Raw genomic sequence first — 25,511 nt, forward strand, 5'->3', positions numbered from 1 at the left:
GCGCACAGAAGCGCATGCGCCTGCACAAGCGTTTATTTTTTTATGCATGGTATCATTTTTTCTGTGACTTCATATTCAGCTCACATGTGCGTGGACGTTTTATACAAGGGTAAAATTGAAGTATAGACACAAATTGTGGATTGTTTGGTAACAGAACGTAATGTATTTCAAGTTGCCACAAATTATTACCTTCGCCACCAAGGCCAGCACTGAAAATATACACAAAAAAAAACACATAACAAAAAGCAACATTTTATCCCACAACAAGGCTTGCATTGTAACGACTGACAGAACGGAGTCCAGATGGTCCCCGAAGGGTGAAGCTAGGGGGCTGAGAGACTGTGTGTGAATGTGTGTGTGTGTGTGTGTCTGTGTGAGAAACAGAGACGGACGTAAATTTGCACGTTTTCTTGTATGTTTAATCAGGCGTGTGTGTGTGTTTGTACGTCTGCATGTGTGTGGTTGAGTAGGTGCGGGGGGCGGGGCATGCATGCCTCTCCGCATTCGCGTGTGAAGCAGAAATCCATGTATGTGTTACGGTATGTGTGTTTCTGCATATTTGTGTGTGATCGTGTGTGTGGACATCTGTTGTACCCCTCTCTCTCTCTCTCTCTCTCTCTCACTTTCCCATCCCACACTCAGGTCTGTCCTTCTGTCTCTTTTACATCTAACAGTAGAGGCAGGAGGTGAAAGCAGGCGACTGGTACGCACGTGTCTATGCGATGTGATGTGTGCTACTAATTTCTTGAGAAAGGTGTATGTGTTTTTCCTTTTTTCTTTTGCATATACAGTATGTGTGCTTCTGACAGCCCATCCACCAGATGGGAGCTGTGATGTTCCAGCTTCTAATTGGATATCTAAGGGTCTGATTGGCGTGTGTGGGAGTGTCTTTTTTTCCACCCCTTCCCGTAGGATTTAAACAACTTTAATAAAGTTGCAGTATCTCAGAAAGAGAGAGAGAGAGAGAGAGAGAGAGAGAGAGATTTGAAAGGTCATATGTGGGAATAAGTATTGATATTTCTGTAAATAACCCATTCCAGGAAGCATAAAAACTGCACACACATGACAAAGGCCATGAATTCAATGCCAGAGAAAGACGACACGAGGCAGAGATGAGAATCTTGATGTGATTTATGAAGTTACTGTGAATGTACTGTTATTACAAAATGGAATGAAATCCTCCAAAAAATTCCCCCAAAACTGCTTTGATTTGAGGTTTAAGGTTAGTGTTAGTCTTGTATACCCTCTTTTTACTTTTTATTTATTTATTTTATGATTCGCATATTTGATTTGGCATTAGTTTTATGCCGGATGCCCTTTCTGACGCATCACAGGCTATTATGCGGCTGTTTTTTAGCCTTTATTATTGACCGTTGAGATGGCAGGAAATGAGCTCGAGCTACTCAACACAGTTCACAGTTGAAACTCTTCCCTTTATGGTTGACACCATGCATCAGGAGTGCCTGTTATATTTTTAATTACACTCAGATTCCATTAGTAGTGTTCTCCATTGTGTTGTATTGGATCTTCATCTTTGCACTCTGGGGCCCTAAACTGTTTTGAAATGTTGAAAGTTATTAACCAAAGCGTGGATCCACACATCGGTTAACATTTAATACCTTAGTATCTGGATGATATCTAGCTGATTGTTGTTGCTGAATTGGTGTTGTAGATCATGACGTTCATGGGGTAATAACCACATTCTGCATTCAGGAAGATTTATTTCACTTCATTTTCAGCTGAACTGCTGAACTCTTTTTTTTTTATAAATCCGACAACATTTTAGAAGATTTGTCTGGCATATTGTGGCTGAAGGGGCAGTGTGGCAGTCAAGAGGCCTTTTCAGAATTCAAATTTCAAAGCCCGAAGCAGTATTTAAGTGGCTTCTAAATTGAAGACAAATTAAACTAAAAAATTCAGTCAAGTCATCTTTTATGTTCTCTATTGTTGTCAGTTTTTGGTTAAATTGAAGGTCAGGGTTAGGGTTATTTAGGGTAATTGTGGCTTTGTCTGGAGGGAGGGCTTGCTTGCTCTGCTTTTTGCTCTTCCTGTTTACACCTGTGCATACTGGACACCGGCTTCTCTTCACAGCAAAAAGGGCAAATCTACATTCTCAAATAAATGAAAATGTGTTATTGTCCTCTTTTGCAGCTTTGCTTTTTCATGAAGGCTCAAACTTCTGGCCAAACAAAATCAGCTACCAGACTGATCTATTTAGGGAAGAGATGATTTTCTCTAAAGTGCGTTCAGAAGGATATTAAAATGCATATCGACAGCTAATCCTGAAGAAGACCTTAAGCAGGATCGGAGCTTATCCGGTCGAGTAGTGTGACGTAAATTCACTCCCCGACTTGTGTTATTGTTAACCCAATGTGTTGTATTATATGTACTCGTGTAGAAAATGCCATTAAGAAATGATAATTGATCAAATATGCTGTCTCGTTTCCTCTCCTCTCCTGCAGCCTGTCAGTGCCATACTAATGGGTCTGTATCTGAGCTCTGCAACAAGGAGACTGGACGGTGCCAGTGCAGAAAAAATGTGGTTGGACGACAGTGTGACGAGTGCATAGTAAGTATTTTGACAGGTGCCAATAATCTTTACAGATATTGCAAATGTGTGCTGGCGCCATTCCATTCATTTTTCCCTGGTGGCACTACGTCTACCCTTTTCTCTTGTTGTGATCGTGCAATAGCAATCTGTACGTGATGAACGTCCTGTGGTCTCCAATTACATTTATTGTGACAATGCTTTTATTGGTACTACACATTTTACATTTACACAATTCTTTTCATTATTTTACATCAGATGTGTTTTTTAGTGAACCAGAAATGTGTTACCAGGTAGGTCAGGCGGATTTATGTTCCTTCTATTTGTAATTCACTCCTAGTAATTACTGTTGTACTATTAATGAGGTGGTGTAAGTAATTAAAGGAATAATGACACCTTTTGAGTCCTTGTTACTCATCAGTATCCTCCAGAAATCAATTTGTAATGTATATATTTGTTTATATTGCTTCAGTTTTTGCTGTGTCAGCTATCAGGTTGTGATAGGCAAAGCCACACATGTATAGTTTCTTTAGGACAAAGAAGATGCAGCATTCTTATTATTACTAATCATTTCACACAAAAGGGTTATTGTTTAAAATGTAAATGTTTTTGGTAGTTAAAGCTCATCTATAGTCAAGTGCTCTTTTCTGGTGTAACGTTTGGGTTCCTTTGTTATCAACATAACTATATTTGTAATAATAATACAATGAATGATGATGTAAATAAGCATTTTTCTCTCCACAAAAGTGACATGTTTTTGTTTTCTTTTTGTTTTTCTTTTTTCCACTTGTTGTACTTTAAGTTTGTTGTTTTTATTTGTCCTGCTCACTCATTCTCATTGGTCCCCCCCCCCCCCCCCACTCCTCTGCGTTGTGATTGGTCCAGCCTAACTGCTGGTGGGATGCTGAGCGTCAGGATTGTATTCCCTGTCGCTGCAGCCCTCACGGCTCTATGTCTCAGCGCTGTGACATCGAGGGCCGCTGCATCTGTCGCCCCGGCTTTGTGGGCCAACGCTGCGACCTGCGTCGCCAAAGTTACGAGAGGCGGGAGACCCGGAGGCCGGTGGAGCGGGTTCCCATAGAAGTCGTGCAGCAGAGATGGGGGGGGTCCTCCCGCACGGGGGGTTGTCCCAGGGGTGCATACAGGCCTAAGACAGGGGTAACGCACACTGCATGGTGTGTTTAAAGTAGCATGGGTGTGTTCACTTGGTATGCAAAAATGCCAGATATTTGTGTTGCTGAAGAACATGTGTGTCAAGGATTAAACTTGTGTGTTTTTGGATGTGATGGTTTGAGGCCCACATTTTTTAAAATATTGCATGAAAAGGGAGGTGTGTATCACGTGTGTTCTACACAGCAGTTTCACTGTTTTTTTCTGTGAAAGATATTTCCCTTTGAAGACTTTGCTGAGTGTAGGCATCTGCAAACGTACACGTAATCAGCAATTATCGACATATTTTGATATAATTGTGCCGGTGAGACATCATTATGAAAAATGTCACCTCTTAAAGTAACTCAAGATGTTTGTTGTTGCTAAATTGGTGTTGTAAATCATGATGTTTATGATTTTTATCCACATTCTGCATTTAAAAGCGTTGAAGCGCCTGTCTTGGCTGGCATATTGTAGCTTAATGGACAGTGATGAACCAACACGCATGACGTTGTGTTTTCTTTTCCTTAGCAGCAACAAGGATGCATTTTTAGACTACCAAACATCTTTCAAAGCCCAGATGCATATTTAAGTTGTCTTCTAATAATTCAGTCCAGTCATCTTTCATGTTGTCTCCTTATCCCAGAATAGTAACCTTGAGAAGATTGAAAACCCAAAATATTTCATCTTTATTCCCTCATTTTTTCCTCTCCTGTTTTTCATTTAATCCTCAGGAACAAGTATTACATCTCATGCCATTGTAACCCCCTTGTTTCTAAATTGCTTGAGTGTGCAACTTGTCTTACCTTAAATCCACTACCTATCCTCAACTCCATTTACGACCCCTTTGTCTTTTTCTGTATTCCTCCAGGCCCGGACCCACGGCATTAGCACAGGTGGAGTGTGTGTCCCGTGTCACTGTAACTCATTTGGTTCCAAGTCATTTGACTGTGATGAAACCGGTCAGTGTCGGTGTCAGCCGGGCGTCGGCGGACCCAAATGTGACCGGTGCTCACGAGGATTCTTCAACTTCCAGGAGGGCGGCTGCACACGTAAGCATAGACGATGATGTAGACAGGGGAATGTTTCTTTAAAAAGTTGACAAAACCCGACATCAGCCCACAGGGCAAAAGTACATGTACAACTCAATCCACTAGAAACCCTGACAAAGCATTTACATTTGTCCTGTGTTTATCCTGTAATTTATAATGAAAGTATTATCAGCAAACACAAAATGCTGGCCTAATTAAACTGCTGTTCTGCTCTTCTTTCTTTTTAATATAAAGTTTACACAAATTGTGTGCAGTGCAATCCCATTAAAAATAGGTGTATTATGTAATTTCAAAAATGCATGTGCAGTCCTTCACACCATAGTGATTTGTATGCCCACAAGCAGACCAAAGCTAAAAATCGTTCACACAAAACATCAGAGAAAATTATGACAAAAATGTTATGAATGTGAGCCGTTGGCTTTAGAGAAATGAGTGCTGCTTTGTATTCATAAATACAATACTTTGTCAGTGCAGGCTCTTTTTTTTTCCTCTTCCAGGTTCACATGGACATAATAAAGTTGGTATCTATGCTGTCCAGCAAATCATTTCTAGTTTGAAATGTCATCAGTTTCCTGCATAAACCACAAACTTTCTGTCTTATGAAAGTCAGACTTGCAGAAATTATGAAGACCTCATGATTTCATTGCTATTGATTATCATGTATTTTTGACCATCACACAATGTTTTATAAATTGTTCTGCAGTTTTCCCCAGGGATATGAAACATGCGTCTTGGCAAAGGCTATACCTACATAAACAAAGCACCCATCCATACACGGATTTATATATTTAGATGATGGAAGGAATAAATGAAAGGCTGAAGGAAATTGGGAAGCAATAAAGAACGGACAAATTAGAGAATCAAGGACAAGAACTGCCTCTTTCATTCATGCAAATTAGATTTAATAACCTTTAGTAATCTTTAGTTTACTGCAACAAGGCATTTTGGAAATAGATTTACATGTATTGAAATTGTGTTAACACTTTCTTTGTATAATTTCCATCATGTCATGATCAGTGCTTGACGTAAAACTGCAGAGGTTCCAGCTAATTCAATTTCCACAGTTTTACTGTAAAAACCCCTCTTTCAGTAGCGGTTATTCAAAGTTAAATCAGCATGGATTTAACACCAAAACACATGACCATACTCACACCTCAAATTAAAGGTCAAGGTTTGCCCAAATTGTACAGCATGTCTCTGATTCAAACTTACAGCATGCTGGTATTGGATGTGTTGGAAGTGGAGATGAAATTTTTCTTGCAAATGTGTGAAAGAAGTAAGAGGCTGTACTCTAAGATGACAGTGGCAGCTGTTGTGCAAAAGTTACATAAGATAACTTTAAAGTGTAACTTCACCTCCGGGTCTGACCTTAAAAACACCCACTGCATCATTTTGAAAAATGCAAAAAGGAAAAGTGGGCTGGGATATGAAACCACGCCCACTTCCATTTAACGAAGGCCTTGAAACAGCATCAACAGAAATGATGGCTACAGTAGCGACATGGCATGGGGCACTGAATTTGATGGAATTACTGTTTATCAGACCATAAATGAGACAAGAATTACGCTCCAGGGTCCCTCTGCCTCACTCCCAACTGCTGCGTGACTAACTTTTTGCTGGGAAAAGAGTGGGCGCCAGCTTCGGAGAGAGACCGCCACAGCTGTAGCAAGTCAAGCAGCCGTTGGCTCTCCTCCCGGCAGTAGTCTCCTAGCGGCGGTGAGCAGGACCCAGCGGCAGGCCACCAGCCCCCTAATCTTCTGTAAAAATGAGCCATGAAATCATGGTGGAATTAGCAAGCTAACGTTAGCTAGCTAGCTAGCCAGCCACTAAATAAGAAAACTAAACTACTCAATGCTTCATCTACACGCTCTTGTCACAGCATAGGAAAGTGCATTGCTGTATCCAGATACAAATGTTGTAATGTTCTGACAGCTTAATTTCCAGTGCACAGAAAGAAGGAGAAAACAGGCCTTTGTTGTGCTGTGATTGGAATGCTGCACAGTGGCCACGGAAAAAGTAAAAGCGGTGGGGGAGAGGAGAGGAGGGGGTCAGTTTAGAGAGTTTAGAGAGCGTTAAAATGATTTTTTTCATATCGTAGATTAGTTCCAAACTCTTTCTCAGAATTGTTCTTGCAAAATTTGGGCTGATTTAAAACAGATACAAAATGAACTGATACAAAAAGTGTACATCTGAAAGCAAGTAACTAGTTCGTTGCCAGAGCTAAGGATTTTCTTTATCGTTGCCTGAGGGTGTTACATCATCTGAAAATACTTAAGTTATTTTTAAATGTCTATTATTGTAAGGGAATATGTTCACATTTTAAAATCCAACGCCCTACAAACTTGACACCGCAGGCAGCAGGTGCAGCAAACTTGTGCTGCCTAAATTATTAAGCATCCATGCACCCAAAGTAGGACTATGAATAGCTTTTTCCACATATCACCTGATGCAATTTATTAATGCCAACCACTATTGACAGCCAAGAATAACAATAATAGGCCATGCATCAGGAAGACAAGATAGGACTGGAAATGATTTGCTTTGATTCATCTTCAAATCACTACCACAGTGCAGCGGTTCGGTTACAGTAATAATATGTTGGCTTGTGTTTAATGTTCCAGGCAGTTTACTGCAGGCGAGTCGGAATGCAAATGTCCACAATGTCCATGTGGTTTTCACAAATGAAATGACAGAAAATGACTAGCTGATGACACCTTACTTTCATGAACAATTTACATGAATTAATTTGGTGCAATTCCATTAGATTTCAGGAAAGCTCACATCATTAAGTTGATTGAAATATTATCAAAATAATGCAACTTTCCTGTGAAGATGACTTCACATTTCACGGGCGTTAACATTTCTATTCGACAATTGTACTGACCTAGAAAGAGAGTCCTCTGGCATTGGCAATTGTGTTTTCTGGGTAGTGGGGGTGAATGAGTAAGTTATTTGGTGGCTTTATACATTGAAATTAGCATTCACCTCCGTATCAATCGAAAGAATTCTTCACTTCTTCCCTTTTCACTTTTAGTTTTTGTTGAAGTTGAAACAAAAATGAACTGAAGCACTGAGTCCGTTAGCCAGCATGTCAGAAAGAAAAGAAAACGGTGGTGTTGTTGTGACTAAAAGAAAAAAGTCACTGAAAACAATAGCTTGTAAACCATTGATTTGTCTGCCGCATTTAAAGCATACTTTCTCTCCTGTTTTACAGCCTGTCAGTGCAGTCATGTGGGGAATAACTGCGATTCTAACACAGGACAGTGTATCTGTCCTCCAAACACTATTGGTGAGAGGTGCGACTACTGTGCTCCCAAGCACTGGGGCCACGATATCATTACTGGATGCAAGGTAGGCTGAAAACTGGATTTACAAAGAACTGTTAGTTGGTAACATTTGTGTAACCTACAGTCCATGTGTTAACACATAGAGTGGCTTACAGTAGCAACCCCACTGGAAGGATGTGTATACTCTACATCCTACTCTTATCATAGTGCTTGTTTACACAGCTCTCTATCTGTATTTCCTGCTCTATCATTCCCATGCCTCTCTGTTTTGTAACAGAACTTTGCTCAAAGTGTTTGAGAAGTAGTTGTTCCGATCTAAAACCATCTCTGCAAAGGGCCGCCAGGCAGTAACAACAGTAAACTATAAGAAGTAGCAATAGACTATTGGCAATAAGAGGCTTGAACACGAACACACAGTTAGTCCCGGTGTAACAGCAGACGGATCCAGAAGCGTTCATCAGAACAACAAAGAGGGATACAGCTGATCTCGCTTCCAAACAAACGTAAAACGGTGCCAAAGACGACAGAAGGATATTCTGTTGTACATCTTTGAAACTCTTTAGGTTAACTGTTGTCTGCACTAAGGAACCAAGACGAATGTTTGCATTGTACATTGTACAAAGGTTTCTGTTGATGTCTGAACAAAGCTCAGTTTGAATCATTAAGACTAATGAGAGCACCAGAAATCATCTCTGTCTTTGTCTTTGTGTTTGTGTATGTAGGCGTGTGGCTGCAGTGTGATCGGCTCAGTGACCCAGCAGTGTAACGTCAACACAGGCTGCTGCATGTGTCGCGACTCCTTCAGAGGAGAGAAATGCAACGAATGTCGAATTGGATACAGAGACTTTCCTCAGGTGAATGATCTGAATGACATTAACACTGCTAGTATTACTACTATCGCTGGAGGGAATCTCTGATGGGATTCGATCATTGGGGGTTGATAGTCTGTGGGACTCGACTAGGACAAGGGAGAGAAATTAGACATGACAGTGCTGTTATTATGGATTTTATGAGCATAAAAAGCCCCAATAAACGGATGTGTTTCATGCCTGATTGATGAAGCCTAATGGTGTCATCACACCACTGGTTTTATTTAGCAGTGAAGTCATCTTTACTACAGAGCCAAACTTTTCTGCAGAGCTGCAGCTTATAAGTCCTCCACAACTTGAATTGATGACTGGCGTGCTATACAAATCATATATTGCCAGATATTGGCTTCATGTGTAAGTCAACATCCAATTAGAATGGAAAAACACAAAATAGGTTCATTCATACAATCACAATGGCATTTTATATTTGGTATTTGCTTCATTGTGCAGCTGTGTTCAAGGTTAAAGACTTGTCAATAGTTTTTACACTTTAGTGGAACTCAGTAGCTTCAGTCACATGGGGAAAATAACTGGACAAGTCTGTGTTTGTCTGAACTTGGAGTGAGAAGATGATGCCAACATTTTCATTTTGGAGTGAAGTTTAATGGTTTTGGTGAAGCATAAAGCTGAGACACACTCTGGTAGCTCCTCTCTCCGCCTGTTATATTGTTGATAACAGAAGCTTGGCCTTGTCTGCATTCACGCTTCCCACAGTGCACCCAGTGCGAGTGTAACGTCTCAGGATCGGACAGCCAGACCTGCGACCTGGAGAGACAAGTGTGTGCCTGCGCCGATCGAACTGGAAAGTGTAACTGCAAGGTACAGTATAAATACACGCTTTTACCTGGTCTTCCCACATGATGTCAAAGAGACTTTATTTTTTCACTTTTCTGTGAATGCACTTCCAGTAGTAGTTTAAATGGGACATATAATGAAAAACTCACTTTGTCTGTGCTTGTTTACATACATTTGGGTATGATGAGTTCTTACAAACTGTGAGGCAGTTGTTTGTGGGCTGCCTAGATCAGAAAATGTGTGATTCAACAAACCATTCAGATTTGGCTCCCCTTCTTATGTCGCATGGAGGCACATTAGAATACAACAATCCTGTGTCCACCGACGGCTTGAGAGCTACCCATTGCAAGGGTGCACAATTTCTTTCTCTCAGGCCAAGAGCAGAGCAGACTGGGCTCTTTTCTTAAAGAGACAGGCGCTAAAACGGAGCGTTTTAGACAGAGAGTGAACACAGGTATATCCAGACAGACAGTGTGAGAAAAATAGTGTGTTTTTTTGAACATTAAAGCCTGTAAACATGTAGATCATCTAGTAGAAACCCAGAATACGTATGAACCTGAAAATAAGAACATGTCCCATTTTAGTTTAATTTACAAAGAAAAAAATTTAACACGGAAAAATGTTTGATCGTCAAACTGATGAAAAACATGCACATCCTACAACACACAATTAATTAAATCATGTAAAATATATATAAATATCTGTGTGGACCTATGTGGGAATTTTCTTAAAGCCAGTGAACCACTCTTACACGTGATTGAATGAACTCGTTCATTTCATGTGATGAAAGCTGAGCTTGTGAGATGTAGTCTGTAAGGCTGTCAGTTTACCCATCCAATGACTACTGATATTCTGCCAAACAACTTTTACTTTTCAGAAAGCCAACTTAAAGTCTGAGTGAATTAATTAGTGAGAAGCTATGAAAACAACTGCTATTTATGGTTTTGAATCCTACTAGGATATGATTTAGATTTTAGAGTTGAGATTGTATACACCAATGCAGATTTAAAACCTACTGGACGTGTTTTTCTTTATCTGTGTATATTGAGAGTTTGTGCATGCGTTTGTGTTTTATGCGTGACATGTTTGTCAGCGTGTAATTATTTCAGTAAATGTCTCAGAGCTGAGTAAGACGGGCATCTCTGCGTGGCGTCCTCCATTTGCTGGCACACAGAAAATAGATCGATCGATGCATACATTTTTCTCCTATGTTGGCTAGAAATAAAGTGTGTGTGTGGATGTCATCTCCTCGCTTCTACCTTGTTCTTGACAGTCATGATGCCAGCACACAGAGTAAGACACTAGTCAACTGAACAAAATAGAAAATGACAAAAAAACATAATTACTGGATTTTTATAGGTGTAAATATCATATATTGACACACACACACCCCTACGTACACACGTACTGTATAAGGCATATATTTCACACGTCATCCTCACTGTGACAGGTTGGTCGTATATCCCAAATGCACGCCTCTCATCAATAGCTTGCTGTCACAGCTTTCAAACACACACACACACACACAAATACATGCACATATTCAATAAATGGGCACGCCTAGACTGGAGACACCTTTCATCTCTGCTGTCACTTGCATATCACATTATCCCACATAGACAGCGACAAATACTAAAACAAATTTGTATGTGCAAATACACACGCGCGTGCACACTCCTGATTCATGGCCTGTAATGAGGCTTCAGATCACTGGGTGTCATCTTCACTCTGAACAGTTCTCAAACAGTCACGCGATCTTCACCTGCCTCTCAGTTCATCAGGTATTTCAGCTGTATGTTGGCTGTCATGCTGATTTCCTTGTCTGTCTGTATTTATTTATGGAAGTCTGTGACGTACCTGCATTTCCTTATGGCTTGAGTAGCATCACATATCCCTCAAATTACATGCCAAACACCAAGATGTGGCCCCATTGTTGTAGGTCTCCTTAACATGCAAGGGTCTTATATAATGTCATAACTTGTGTTGAAACGTTGATAGACAGAATCGTGTCTTATCTTAACACACACTAATTCTAGCCTCTTAAATGTGAAGGTTTTCTCTATTTAATGACTTAGGTTTTGGACTAATGTCGAGAGACTTTATAAATTGATGATCATTAGTCGCTAGTAATAATATAATGACCTCCTTTTGACATAAATAAGAGTACTAATGTTGTTGTTTTTTAGGTTGTTCTTGGTCCTTACTCACTAACCTGCAGGATGATTTGACAGAACTCAACATTAATTGGATGATGTTTTGTTGACAGCACTGTGAGACTTTTCATAGCAGAGAGAGAATCCTTAATATACAGACCTGTCCACAAGCCCCAATTTCAGACCAGTCAGCCCTCAGCTTATTTACTCAAAATGTAAACAATTCGGTGCAGTGAGATAATAATGCAACCAATGGAAAATGTTTTTTTCTGCGTTGCATAGGATGGGTGTATTTTAATATCTAAAATATGTGACGCAGTCCAAAATTAAGTAGTAGCCAGTTGTTATAATATTGACAATACCACAACAATGTCAATGTGGCAATAAACGGGTGGAGTGGACTTGAGGTCAGAGAGTCACTTTTTCAGCTAGAGGCCAACACGGAAGTGCCAAAAGCTCCACCAACTATCCACCTTTTTGACCATTTTTAGAGTTAGGTTGTGTCGTCACTGCCAAGATGGCGACAGCCGGAGCCATCTACTTTGGGCTTTACAATGGAAACCTATAGGTGACTGTAAGGGCCTGAGGGGCAGGGTAGTGGCTGGCAGCTACATTCCTGCCAGAAGGCTCCACCCTGTCCTTGATGAGAGCATTGAGATCAGGTGTGAGAGGAGACACACCTGATCCGGATCTCCTCATCAGGGAGGGGAACAAAAGGCCAGGAGAGCAACAGAGCAAGGAGGAGACGACGAGAGGAGAAGATGATTAAGGCCGGTAAGTCGGCTAGCGGCCCGGATGTTTAAGTTTATGTACCGGTAATAAAGTTAACTCATCGAGCTCTGGAAGGAGCTACGTTTTCTGTTGTTTTGTGTTGGTTGAGGTTTGTTTCATTAAAAACCCTTTAAAAACCTGCAGCACTGACTCTGCCTGTGATTGCTGCGCTGCCACTAGTTTCTGCCCTCCGTACCTTCCTGTTACAGTGACGTCCATAGTTTATATATTACAGTCTGTGGCTCAGACCTTACTCGTACTATGTCCTGCCTAAGTGTCCTGGTGCAGTGTATTTCATCCCAAAAGCTCTGCTGCAGGTGTGCTTACCTGAAGCTTAATCTGCTTTCTGACCTCAAGCAGTGAAGTAAAGTATTAGATGCTTTCCAAAGTTACATTTGTTTCCCATAACTGGCCCATGTCACTGTATTGTATTATTTTCAGACTGATTTTAGTCCTCATCATCATGTGACTTCCTTTCTCCCTTAACCAGGTTTTACTGAAACAATGTTAAAATGTTCCTCAGCTATGTGTGTTTGCCTATTTGTGTTATTTTAGGCAAACGTTGAAGGAGACAACTGTGACCGCTGTAAGCCAGATACATTTGGGTTGTCTGTACGAAACCCGCACGGCTGCAGCAACTGTTACTGTTATGGACTGACACGCTCCTGCACAGAGGCGCAAGGACTCATCAGGATGTGGGTGAGTAGACATATTTTAATGTTTGTACTTCTTTTCTGTCACTGTTATTGTTTAACAGAAATGGAGTAATAGAAGAAAGGGATTCAGTGACTCAAAGCAAGACTTTACTGTCTTTATTAAATGTTTCAGAAATCGACAAAAAATAGCCTCACTGACTTCAAATGGCAAATTAAATGATTTGTTAAATCCAACTTGTCCAAACCCTTTTGATAATATATAGAACAATACGTTTAAAGGGTAGTTTCTGGTCTGGATCTCGCTTGTCTCTAATGTGTTATTTGTGAATCTACACGCACTGTCTGTGCCAGCTTCCTTGCTGAGACGACACATATGACAGCTGGCTGCCTACAACTGACTCTGCACTATGCCAAAGCTGTGCGCTTCATGTTCCTCATTAATCATTATGTATGGATAATTAGAGGCTTGTTCCAATACTTAAAGTTTATAGATCTCATTTCACTTGAATTCTGCCCAGTAGAAGGTGTTAGTCGGGTTTTTTGTAGCCTTCCTGGTGGCTGTCAATAGGTGCCATGTTACAGATATAACGAAGGTGGGATGATGTTTACAGAGATAAGACAGCTGTGCTGTATTTGGGAGTATTGGAATGTCTATAGCACAGTCACAGTTAAGTGCTGGTACTAAACATTATTTAGTCATTCAATCAGGAAAGTGTGTTGGCTATTCTTAGCATCCTCAAAAACCTCTAGAAGGAGGGAGAGACGTGAGTATTTGAGTCAAGAATCTTGTCATTCTCAGAGTCATAACTCAGTCAAATAATGCACAAATAAGACACGAAAAGCATATTGATATCATTTCATAGTGTCTTACAAGATATCATTATGTCTCAGATGTCCATTGCAAAATATACATCCACAAATGTTCTTGGAAGTCAGAAAAAAGACTCATTAGACTCACAGACTACGTTACATTATAGTTGTCGGTACATCCGTGGGTACATTACAATTAGGAACTGCAATTATATTCAGGACATCAAAAACGAGTTATTGAATTCATCCTTAGGTGGACATGAATGTCTGGATTGCAGCAATCCATCCGATAGTTATTGAGAGGAACAGTCTCAACAAATCAAACACTTTGTACAGACTGTCATGGTTCCCAAAGGCCTGAGCCAATCCGTCAATACTGAGATATTTCACTGGACAACTGAAAACCTGCTGTGGGTGCTTGAGGAAACGTCCGGTCACCACCAAATTCAGTGGGCTTCATCCTGCTCCACCCGAGACTGATTTATACATGTGCCTATGCTGCTGTACATGCTATATGTTGAGCATATGGATACGAGCTGTAAGGGCAGCAGACACCACCAGACTCCAGCCAGCAAGTTAGCAATCAGTTGTTGAGTGGCAGCCTGTTTTTAATAAAGGCCCCTCATCTCAGAAACTGTTGCCATCGGCGATAAGCTGTCGTTTCCGTGGTAACCGTAGAGTTTTCTGATGGAGTGTGGCGAGAGGCTTCATTTGAACGACAAACATTCACTTCATTCATTGTTGACAGAGAGAGGGAGAGAGAAGGGGAGGGGGAGCTGGACAGAGAGAGAAAGAGGAAAAAATGGAAAGTTTATTGGAAAGAGGGAGATTTTCTCTGAACCACTGAATCGTGAGATTACACTGAGTGGAGTGGGACACACACACACACATACACACACTTGCACACACTTGCACTCACACTCTCACCATAGCTAGACACACATACACTATACAAACACAGTACACATGCCTTCACATACACAAACGCACACAAAACTCACACTACAGGGGATTACATGGAGGTAAGGGGAGAGAGACACACACACACACACACACACATTCTGCCATACACACACAGCCTTTTTTGTGACATTTATCTCTGATGGGAGAACTTTGTGTGTGATTAGACAACTATTCAGTGGTTGTTAAATACTGCTGTAAAGATCTGCACCAATATGATAAAGTACAAATTTTCAAGGAACTGAGATAAGATGAAAGCACTGATCTGAGAAAAATCAAGAGGACTCTCCTCTTAAAGAAGAGAGAGGCTTTGACCCCGACAAGTGGCAGCATTTTCTAACTTATTATTATTAGTGCTGAGTTGAGAAATAAAGGAAACAATAAAAACAAAGGCTTGCACGTGTTAAATGGCTGATATCTATAAATCAACAACTGTTAGCTGGAGGTCCACACGAAGAAGTAAATGTTAAGTATTCAACACATATAAAATATATGACAAAGTATTCAATCTCCATGTACCTTTCTGAAACACATTAGTCCACACATATGGGGGCTACCCATTATTTTTAACTTATAGATGACGCAGTGTTCATGCTCTATGTCAATGGATCAGGAATCCAATGTTATTACTGATAGCATGCACTAAATACTTAAAGTAAATCTATACAAACTCTGATGTATTAAGTACTGTTGAATAAAAAACAGTACATGAGAGTTATAAGGATCTACTGAATGTGCACGTACAGTATGAGAGCATGTGGATATCAGACACCAGCTACATTGTATATGTACATGTTTGGAATTCAATTCATTTTGAAATGAGTAATTTCCCCTTCCCTGTGTGACTGCCTCTCTATTACGCAGCCGGTATTGCTAGTGTGTCCAAGCTAAAGTAACTTCAGAGATATCACTCAAACAAAGAGAGCTTTTCCATAATGCCACATGTATTATTCGCACACTATCAACATATTGGCGCTGCTGGACTGCAGCTACAGAGAGAGGGAGACATCCAGGCTCCAGCAGATGAATCTATTTTTAAATCGGTCCATTCAACCACATCCCACAGTCAATAATAAACCCTCATATTATTCAAGTAATATCGAAATATCAACACATAAAGTGGGAGACAGAAAGAGAATGAGAAAGAAAGAAAGCTTTCCTCCAAGCTGTCTCTTGCTCTCTGGTACGTGAATCATATTTGAGTTATTACTGACGGAGTGACAACTTCAGTTATATTAAGAATGGAAAGACATTTATATTGGAATATAAAAATCAAGAACTATCCTTCACAGCAAAAAGTTGGCTTGACCCATTATTAGGAAACATTTTTACACAATCAACAAGACTGACTGTGTTATTGACAATACCACTATTATAAATTGGCTGTGGCCTTATTTTTGAAAGAAACCAAAATTCATGGCAGGAATGTGAAATTTTTTTTGTGAAAAAACATTTTTTTAATGACTTCAATATCTAAAATGTCACATGTGTGGGTTGTACATATAATGCAAAATCATACATTTAACTGTTCAGGTTTAAAGCTGAGGGAGTGAAGAATGCTTATGTAAGACTGTGAAGCCGGTAGCAGGATTGCTACCAAATGCCATCAGATTCAACTGAAGAGTAAAGATCCTTGTCGTTTAAATAACAGATAGCACCTCAGACCCGACCAAAATTCCCATCCAAAGAGGATAGTGTGTGACTGAAAGAGAAAAAGACACTGATGCGTCGGTGCACATGTGACTCATGGACTCATGCACACCTCACTGAAAGGTCTGTGTTATGGTATGCAACATCCATGATTATTAGCCATTTGAGACAATTTAAACTAATTATACTAGCAGAATCCAAGTCTTGGGTATCCACCCATATGCTCAGTGCATGTAGTATGTACACTCCGTTCAAATGGAAAGGCAGCATGGTATACAGTACGAACAGCTTCCGTGGAATGGTTCCTTAGGGTAAATCTTCCAGCGTCAACATGCATCCCATTCATATTGTCATCACTGTTGTGTGTCCTAGCTGGCGCTGAAGCCTGAGCAGACGGTGCTGCCCCTGGTGGATAAATCCAACACTGTGGAGACGAGGAGAGGAGTGAGCTTCCAGCATCCTGAGATCCTCGCTCACACAGAGCTGGTCACCTCAACACTCTCTGAACCCTACTACTGGAAACTGCCAGAGCAGTTCAGAGGCTCTATGGTTGGAAAGCGACACCGTTTTTAATTGTTTTCTACAGCAATCCATAATTCTCTATCAAGTTTTTTGCTCAAATGAAGTGTAGTTTTTCAGTTAGGTGAAAATTCAATAGTCACCTTGAATCGATTCTCTACATCTTTCTTCAGATCACAGCATACGGTGGGCAGCTGAAATATGCAGTGTACTACGAGGCCAGAGAGGAAACCGGGCCTTCCTCCTATGAGCCTCAGGTCATCATTAACGGCGGTCCCAACCGCAACATACTGATGACACGCAACGTACCGGGACTCCAGATTGGTCAGCTCACTCGCCACGAGATCGACATGACAGAGGTAGAGTAAGGCTGCGCGTGGAAGTGGGATATTGAAAAGTAATGGAAGAAATATTTGAGCTATCGGTTTTAGGAATAACTTCTTCTATTAAATACCAACTACAACATTAATAGAGCTAAACTGAATATTGATTGCGCTCATTTTTGGCGAGCTCTTGTCGGTCAATACAAACAGGGTCTATTACACTGGTAATAGACTGCAGTGATAAAATAGATTTGTCGGTGTGTTTAATGTGTTTGTGTGTGTGTGTGTTTGTGTGTGCAGCATGAGTGGAAGTATGCAGATGGCAGGTCCATGACTCGAGAGGACTTCATGGATATTTTGTTCTATGTGGACTACATCCTAATTAAGGCATCACACGGCAACTTGATGAGACACAGCCGGTAAAACACACACGCATGCAACGCACACGCTGTGGCATGCACCCCCATATAGTGTGCTCCACTATTAAATATGAAATTTGATGGCTGAATATAAAATATAACCTGTGAGAAAACCTCTGTTTTCATTTGTATCTCAAGGGTGAATTTGCCTCTACTATTGGCCATTTGCACAGCAGAAACATTATAACCTTCTGCAAATCATCCCTATTGTTGTGTCTGAACACTCCTTGACATGAATCATTTCAGAATTTGCAAACGTCCGGACTAACCAGTGCTATTAGAAAGTCCAAAGAAATTAAAAACGTGATTATATTACATTGTTGTATTAATGGATTTGACAATACTTCTCTCTTTTCCAGTATTTCAGAGATCAGTCTAACAGTGGCCGAAGAAGGCAGACCAACCAAAGAGAGCGAGACAGCACATCAGATAGAGAAGTGCGAATGTCCAATCGGATACTCCGGACTTTCTTGTGAGGTGAGCGCACAACTAAACACACGTATATGCACACGTGTTAAGACTTCATACCTGCAAAATGTTAACTTTTCCAAAAGGTGTTCTGCAGGTAGTCGGTTGATGTAGTAGTCAGCAGGCGTGTAGTTTCATAGCATTTATAAGTGACTGTACTTTCTGTAATTTCTCTTAATAATTTAATTTTGTAGAATTAATACTGTACAAGTGCAGATGTGAATATCTGAGACTACTGCTTTTGACAGAGATGTTACCTTAAAAAGGAATTGTAACCAAGATACGTACTGAGCAGCATATTTTACATTTGAGAAAGTAAGTGCTCTCTAGTGAACAAACAATGTAATGACAACACTGTTTCTAAAAAAACAAACATGTCTGTACTGCAATTTCTTATTTGCACCAGTGGACATTTACACCAAAACCAAAGTCTTTGATGAGCTACAATATAGTTATAATTTATTCAAAAATGGTCTCTTAATATGGTGATAGAAACTAGGAGACATACAAGGAATTTACTGAATATATCAATGTCAAGTTTTGTGAATTCACTTCCGGTATTTGTAATAATTTATGTGACGAAATGACTTCCATGCAGCGGCAAAAAGCCCTCTTCATAAAAAATAAAATGTCAACGACATTGAGTGAGCTTTGTGTCCTCCTCTCTTAGCGCTCAAAGGAATAAATGCTTTCTGTCTGCTGCCTTCAGTTTGTAAACATGGAGGTCACAGACTGGGCTTTCTATAGTATCTCACAAGTTTCCAATTTACATGTAGTTTAGAGTTTTAAGCATCTCCGACGCCTTTCAGGCTCTGTTTTTTATTTTTCCTAGCTAGGATTAAGCCTCACTGAGCGTCTCTTCCACTCAGTTGTGATTTTGTCAAAGCAATTGACTTTCAACTACGTCCAGCTCCTTCTCTTAAGCCACAGAAAGCATATAGCGGTGACTCAATCTTCAGTTTAATGAGGATTTTGTAGAGGCAGCTTATGATACACAGAGGCAACAGTTTTGGGCAATTCCGCTGGATGGCGGCGCCTGAGAGTCATTTCGGTATTATTGTGTTAATCTCAAAGGAACACATGAGTTGCCAGCAAACTTTTAACTATATTTTTCAACCTCTGTTTCATTTTGGCATTTTCTACTTGGGAGTGCGGAGGAGGAAAAAAAAAAATAGCCATATACATCATTTAGAAGCTACAGATACTGTTGAAAAACTGCCAAATAGCAAGCGGTAGCTAAACTTGAAATGTTCAGGTCGTAGAGGTCTTTGCTGACAGATGGCCATTCTATTTGTAGCTGCCGTCGTTGTTAATAAAGTATATTTAAACGGGCGTTTAGCGCTAGCAGAGGGAACAGATGGCTCTTTAAATGGACTCCATTAATTATTACTGAACAGGAGAGAGAGGGAGAAAGAGTTACCTTGTATGTCTGTGTGTGTGTGTGTGTGTGTGTGTGTTTATATGCATGTGTGTGTGTGCGCTGAGCGGGTATGTGAGGGTGTGGGCATGTGTGTGATCAAAAGTTACTGAAGGGAATATCTCCTAATTGTGTGTATGTGAATGCAAGAGAGAGTGGTCAACAGTTGCCTTGAGAAATTACAATTAGGGATAATTATGTGGGTCCATGTGTATAGTGTGGGACTACTGTGGGAACACGTGCTGTCAAAACTGTATCTTCAGCTTTAAAAGAGTCTTTAAAACATACATAGATTCCCTCATTATCCCTTTCATTCTCTCTGTCTGTGTGGTCTGTCTGTCTCTCTGTGTGCAGGAGTGTGCTGCAGGTTTCTACCGTCTTCGCGCCGGTTCCCTGACATCTGCTTCAGCGTCCAGACTGCCAACCGCTGCCGGCATGGGCAGCTGTGTTCAGTGCCAGTGCAGTGGGCACTCTTCCACCTGTGACCCTGAGACATCCATATGCCAGGTGTGTGTGTGTGTGTGTGTGTGTGTGTGTGTGTGTGTGTGTGTGTGTGTGTGTGTGTGTGTGTGTGTGTGTGTGTGTGTGTGTGTGTGTGTGTGTGTGTGTGTGTGTGTGTGTGTGTGTGTGTGTTCGTTCTGCCACTGGAGACCCTCATAAAGCCATATGCCAGGTAGCTTCTGGAGAAGAGACTGATGTGAGAGAGAGAGAATAAAGTGTGTGTATGTGTGTGTTGGGAGGAATGTCAGGTGCTGTAATTAGCCTGGCATTAATTAACGACCCCCTGCTCATTGACATTTTGTGTAATTTCCTCTCCTCTGGATCTGACCCACAGCTACACCTACAGCTTACTTTTAGAAAGAGGGGAGAACATGATCTTATTAAAACATCTACACCTAAAACACATTGAGGCAAAGAAATCTGACCCTGAAAGTTGAACACAAGATGTATTCAACCGTTAGTTTGACGCCGTCAATGACCAGCACATTCCATCTGTGACAATAATTCCCATAATTGTGTTCCATGTTGATTTTTCTAGCTGTTTAGTTAGATCAGATCACATCCCAGGTGCTACATTATAAATTGAGAGCATTAATATAGCATCAAACAAGTATTTGCTGTGTAAAGATATAGTGGAGTAACATAGTGCCCACCCTCCTTCTGTTCCTCCTCAGGTAAACACTGTTAGCTGTCATCACTAATGCCATTGTTCGCACCTTTAAGCGTAGTTTTTGGTTTGTAGCCAAATCAAATTGTTTACATGATATTGAACTTTGTTTCTTTCTAATGCATTTAATACTTAACTTCTTTCCTTACGGAAGTAGTCCATGAATATGATATATGAGTTTACAGTTAACCACAATTCCTCCTTGGCATTGTCGAGGTTGGTTTAAGTCTGTTCTGCCGGTTCCACTCGTCTTCTTGCTTCTTCACAGTACATTGTGCACGCCCTCTGGCACTTTGAAGAACAATGCAACAAAAGCACATCGATATAAATGCCTTTGTGCATGCTCGGAGCTTGCGCGCCATCTGCGGAGCCTCGCGCCGAGGTGCAAAGCGCGAGTGTATATATAGTATGAGAACCGTGTGGAGGCAATCCCTCAATCAAAGTAATGCTCTGAATTTGGAATTTAGCACCTTTAAATCGTTATTCATTTATTTAGTGCCAGGAAATAAAATGCCAGTCTTGTAAAAGAGAACCACCTTCGTGTTTGTTTTAATTGATATTCTGCCTGCATGTATTTTGTAAATCAAACTGGTGGCTTGTGAGCCAAATCTGCACATGTCAGTTGTTAGCTGTTAGCCACTTTCAGCCTTTTCACAATCTGGTCAGTTTTGTACCGAGTCGCCATCTGAAGACTTTGACCTCGGGGGAGCAGTTGGTCACATGCTGCCCACAGGTCGTCGCTCAGATTTGATCTGTAGAAACCCTGGCAGACTTAGAGACTGTCGCTGTTTTGCTATGATTCTACATCCATAGAGAAAACTGTTCAAAATCCATTAATTGAGATTCATTTTGGACAGTTTATGAGAAGCCATTTGATAATGTGGCTTGAATAACCAGTCAGATAAATAGGTAGAAGCACTTGTCAACAAACGCAGAACGATGCTGGCAGCTGCGGTTTCATGGAGCCTTCTTTGCACATAGAGTTTAGTATTTTTCTGGAAGACTTGAAATATGCCATGTAGTTCAAGTGGCTCACCTTCTATCATTTAACAATTGCAGTACTTTTACAATTTTTCATTTTTGGAAAGCAGAGTTGTATACACTGCCCTGCATGAAATTCAGCTCAATTATTTGTCAAAAGGTTGGGAGTGCTGGATTTGGTGTTTGGTCATGACAAAGTGTGACTCTCTGATTACTGAGCATATAAACAGGACAACTAAAAGGATCAGCAATTATGTGAAGTGTTTTTGCGGAGTCTTCACTCTGTCACCAGCCTAATGGAACATTTTATTCAACTAATAGTATTAAAAAAATAGTTCAGTCATTAAAAAAAAACATGACTGACGTAAACAGCTTGAATGTCATTGCGTTTAAAGGTATGGATTAAAAACAAGTTCCCTAAGATCATCTGTATGATAGACTCAACGCAGTCACGAAAGACAAATGCCGGCTGTTTCTCAACACACCAGAGAACAGTCGTGCTCCAATATGGATGCCAACATGTTCTTGTTTCCCCGCCGCTGTTCTCTCCTTTCTAATTATTTTCATTGTTTGTCTTTTCTACTTTTCTGCTACCTCCTCTCGTCTTTGATCCGCTCTCCTCCCTCCTACTTCTTTTTATTGTTTCTCCCTTCGTCTACTACTCCTCCTTCTAATTTCCTTGTTTCTTTTATCTTCCCCATTCTCATCCCCTAAATTCTCTTCCCTTTCATTCTCAATTATGTATTTACTCATCCTTTGTCTCCTTTCATCACCCCGCCACTCTGTCTTTCAACCTCTCTTATTTTTCCTTTCCCCAGTCTTCCTTGCACCCCCCCCCCCTTCTCTTTCTTTCTCTCCGTAATGTTTCTAGTTTTGCCAATTTGTTTCTCCCCCGTTTTACTTCTCCCCTCGCTCTACTTCTCCCCTCGCTCTTCCCTTGTGTTTGATTCCTGCTTCTCTCTGCCTCCCAGCCATTTTTTCCTCGCCCATTTCCATCTCGCTCCACATAACAGGCGTCATTAGCATTTTCTAACCGAGCGGGCTAAATTGAAAATGCTAAACGAGTTTGTTTCTGTGGTAATTAGTGGTAACGAGGAACACAGGAAGTTAATGGAAACGACTTGCCTCGTTAGAAGGCAACTTCCTGTTGCACTGATTGAAGTTCCCATTTCAACAAACAAGGCGAACGCATAAGACTGAACCCTGGGGATACGAAGGGAGAGCTGCGTGAGCTGTGCAATGTATTTGTGTGAGTTTACATCGTGTGTGCGTGCGTGTGTTTGTATGATTGAATGCACAGTCGAGTGTGTGGATGTGTGTTAGTTGGTTGTGGCATTTGTGTGTGTGTGTCTTTGTGTATGCAGGTTGTACATATTATGGAAATGTTCTGTATATTTATATAAATACTGTATTTTGGCATAGTATCCGTCAAAGCTCAAATATTGTGAAATGAGCATAGCCACAAATAAGCTGAAAATAAACACAAAGATCTCTGGATATGAAACATTTTGGATATATTTATGGTTGTGTGTGTCATTGCACCCTTGTGGCCATCCTCATAACAACAGGTGAGTGAAATCCTGCAAAGTAAATGAGTATTTCAGATGGCCTGCTCTTATGGAACGAAGCTTAATGAACTCTCTTGATGTGCGAGATCGCACCTGTCAGCTAACAGCTAGCTGGCCGCTGCTGTACACGCTCTCACAGCGCCTCATCATGCAGGAGTGGACTGGGCCTCAAAACCGTTTATTACTGTGTGTGGCCGGCTACGCTTCCTATCAGAAATAGTCCAGGCTAGATATGTGTGTGTGTGTGTGTGTGTGTGTGTGTGAGAAGGTCCTACAATGGCTCAGAAAAGAAAAGAGTAATGACTTCCCCGCTGCTCCGGTAGAGATGCTCTGCAAAAGCAGCTGCGATCACACCGGGGACTTCCCACTGACTGTCCGGATGTCTGAATCTCAATCAACGTTTGTCCTGGGGAAAAAAATCACCTGATGGTTGTTTTGTCTCGGTAGGAAAAAAAGTAATCTGAGAGGATAGGCAGCTCCTGACTTCGAAGAAATGACCTGTCGTCATGTTGTCAAACATTTTACTAATCCTCTTACAGCGAAGTACACCATTCGTTAAAAGTGCTAATATCCAGAATTGTGAAGAGAACTGACAGCGAGTAATGATATCAGTGTGCCACTGCTTTTATGCTCATCATCTCGTCTTTGTGTAAATCTACCCGTGGTGCCGGGATAATTATCTCACTCGCTAAAAAGAAAAGCCTCCTCAACACCACTTTGTCAGTGATCAAGGAGGGGATGATGGGTGACCCCTTCTGTCGTCTTTTCAGTTGCGCATTGTCGACTTCAGATAAGTAGACGCATACAAGGGATTGTGCACAGCTTAAGAGTTACAGAAATTTCCTCCGATCATTTTTTTCTTTTCTTGCTCAAACAAATCTGCTGTCTTGTTTTTATTGTGCCAGCGGCAATATTCAAATACGACATGCAGATAACAGTGTAGCTTAACTGCTGCTCATTTGATCTGGAAATGAGTTCGCTTTTTTAAAGATGAAAGAGTTTCCTGTAATTGTGTTACAGCTGCCTATATAAAGTTCACACAATCAAATTCTGCTTTTAAAACCAACCACAAGGGGGGATGGATGAATGTCTTCATAAAGATAACATTCATTTCATTTGTGTGTACGTGTAGAAATGTCAAGACAACACAGAGGGCGATCGGTGTGAACGCTGCGCTCCGGGATTCTACGGTGTGGTCCGAGGTTTCCACGATGACTGTAAACCGTGCGCCTGTCCCCTCACCAACCCAGAGAACAAGTAAACTTTTGTGTTTATTGATCTCGTTTTTTTTGGCAGAGGGACTCCCGAAATTGAAATGATCATGTATCAATCATGTGTCATGTTGTCATATCTCCATGTCATTCTCGAAAATGTATTTCTCAGCATTTTTGACATGTAGACTGTAAAAGCATGAAGACATTTATTATATGTTCAGTGGAAGTATTTTCATGTGTTTTCTGTGGAAACTCTATCTGCCCGTGTCTAGTGTCATTGCAGCCTGTGTAACGGAGGGATATGATGACTACCGATGTACAGCCTGTCCTGAGGGATACGAGGGCAAACACTGTGAGAGGTGAGCCGCACACAGACGACCATAATCCTCCTCTAATCATTTCAAACTAGATAAGCTGAGAAATCATACATCTTTTATACGGGACATGGCAATGAATCACTTGCACAAGACATTGGGACAAATATATTGACAATGACAATACTGAGGTGCTTTTGGAATTGTGTAATGCAAGGTGATGTAGGTAGTGTGCTAAACATTTGATGGGGTCTGGGGTGTGTGTGTGTGTGTGTGTGTGTGTGTCTGTGTGTGTACATTGTACAAGTGTGAGGTGCTGGTAAAAAAACAAAAACACACGTCCTGTCTTTATATGTTCAGACACAAATGTGAACCTTTAGATTTAAACCGATTGTAGTTAACTCTGTCCTTCTTCCCATG

General features: G+C 40.9%; 1 protein-coding gene across 1 annotated transcript in view; it reads left to right on the top strand.

Annotated features, from left to right (window-relative positions):
* The window catches only part of lama2 (laminin, alpha 2), a 128,737-nt gene that overhangs the window by 54,925 nt on the left and 48,301 nt on the right, over positions 1 to 25,511 (top strand). The window contains exons 22-35 of the mRNA XM_076084056.1: positions 2,463 to 2,569; positions 3,434 to 3,706; positions 4,569 to 4,749; positions 7,964 to 8,100; positions 8,759 to 8,890; positions 9,620 to 9,724; positions 13,180 to 13,323; positions 17,073 to 17,249; positions 17,393 to 17,578; positions 17,843 to 17,961; positions 18,321 to 18,438; positions 20,201 to 20,353; positions 24,696 to 24,820; positions 25,050 to 25,136. Of these exons, the coding sequence (XP_075940171.1) occupies positions 2,463 to 2,569; positions 3,434 to 3,706; positions 4,569 to 4,749; positions 7,964 to 8,100; positions 8,759 to 8,890; positions 9,620 to 9,724; positions 13,180 to 13,323; positions 17,073 to 17,249; positions 17,393 to 17,578; positions 17,843 to 17,961; positions 18,321 to 18,438; positions 20,201 to 20,353; positions 24,696 to 24,820; positions 25,050 to 25,136 (2,044 nt within the window). The remainder of the gene's footprint in view (positions 1 to 2,462; positions 2,570 to 3,433; positions 3,707 to 4,568; positions 4,750 to 7,963; positions 8,101 to 8,758; positions 8,891 to 9,619; positions 9,725 to 13,179; positions 13,324 to 17,072; positions 17,250 to 17,392; positions 17,579 to 17,842; positions 17,962 to 18,320; positions 18,439 to 20,200; positions 20,354 to 24,695; positions 24,821 to 25,049; positions 25,137 to 25,511) is intronic.

This window comes from Anarhichas minor, unplaced genomic scaffold (genome assembly GCF_050575085.1).
Source record: "Anarhichas minor isolate MPS153535 unplaced genomic scaffold, ASM5057508v1 ptg000136l, whole genome shotgun sequence".
Classification (NCBI taxonomy): Eukaryota; Metazoa; Chordata; class Actinopteri; order Perciformes; family Anarhichadidae; genus Anarhichas; species Anarhichas minor.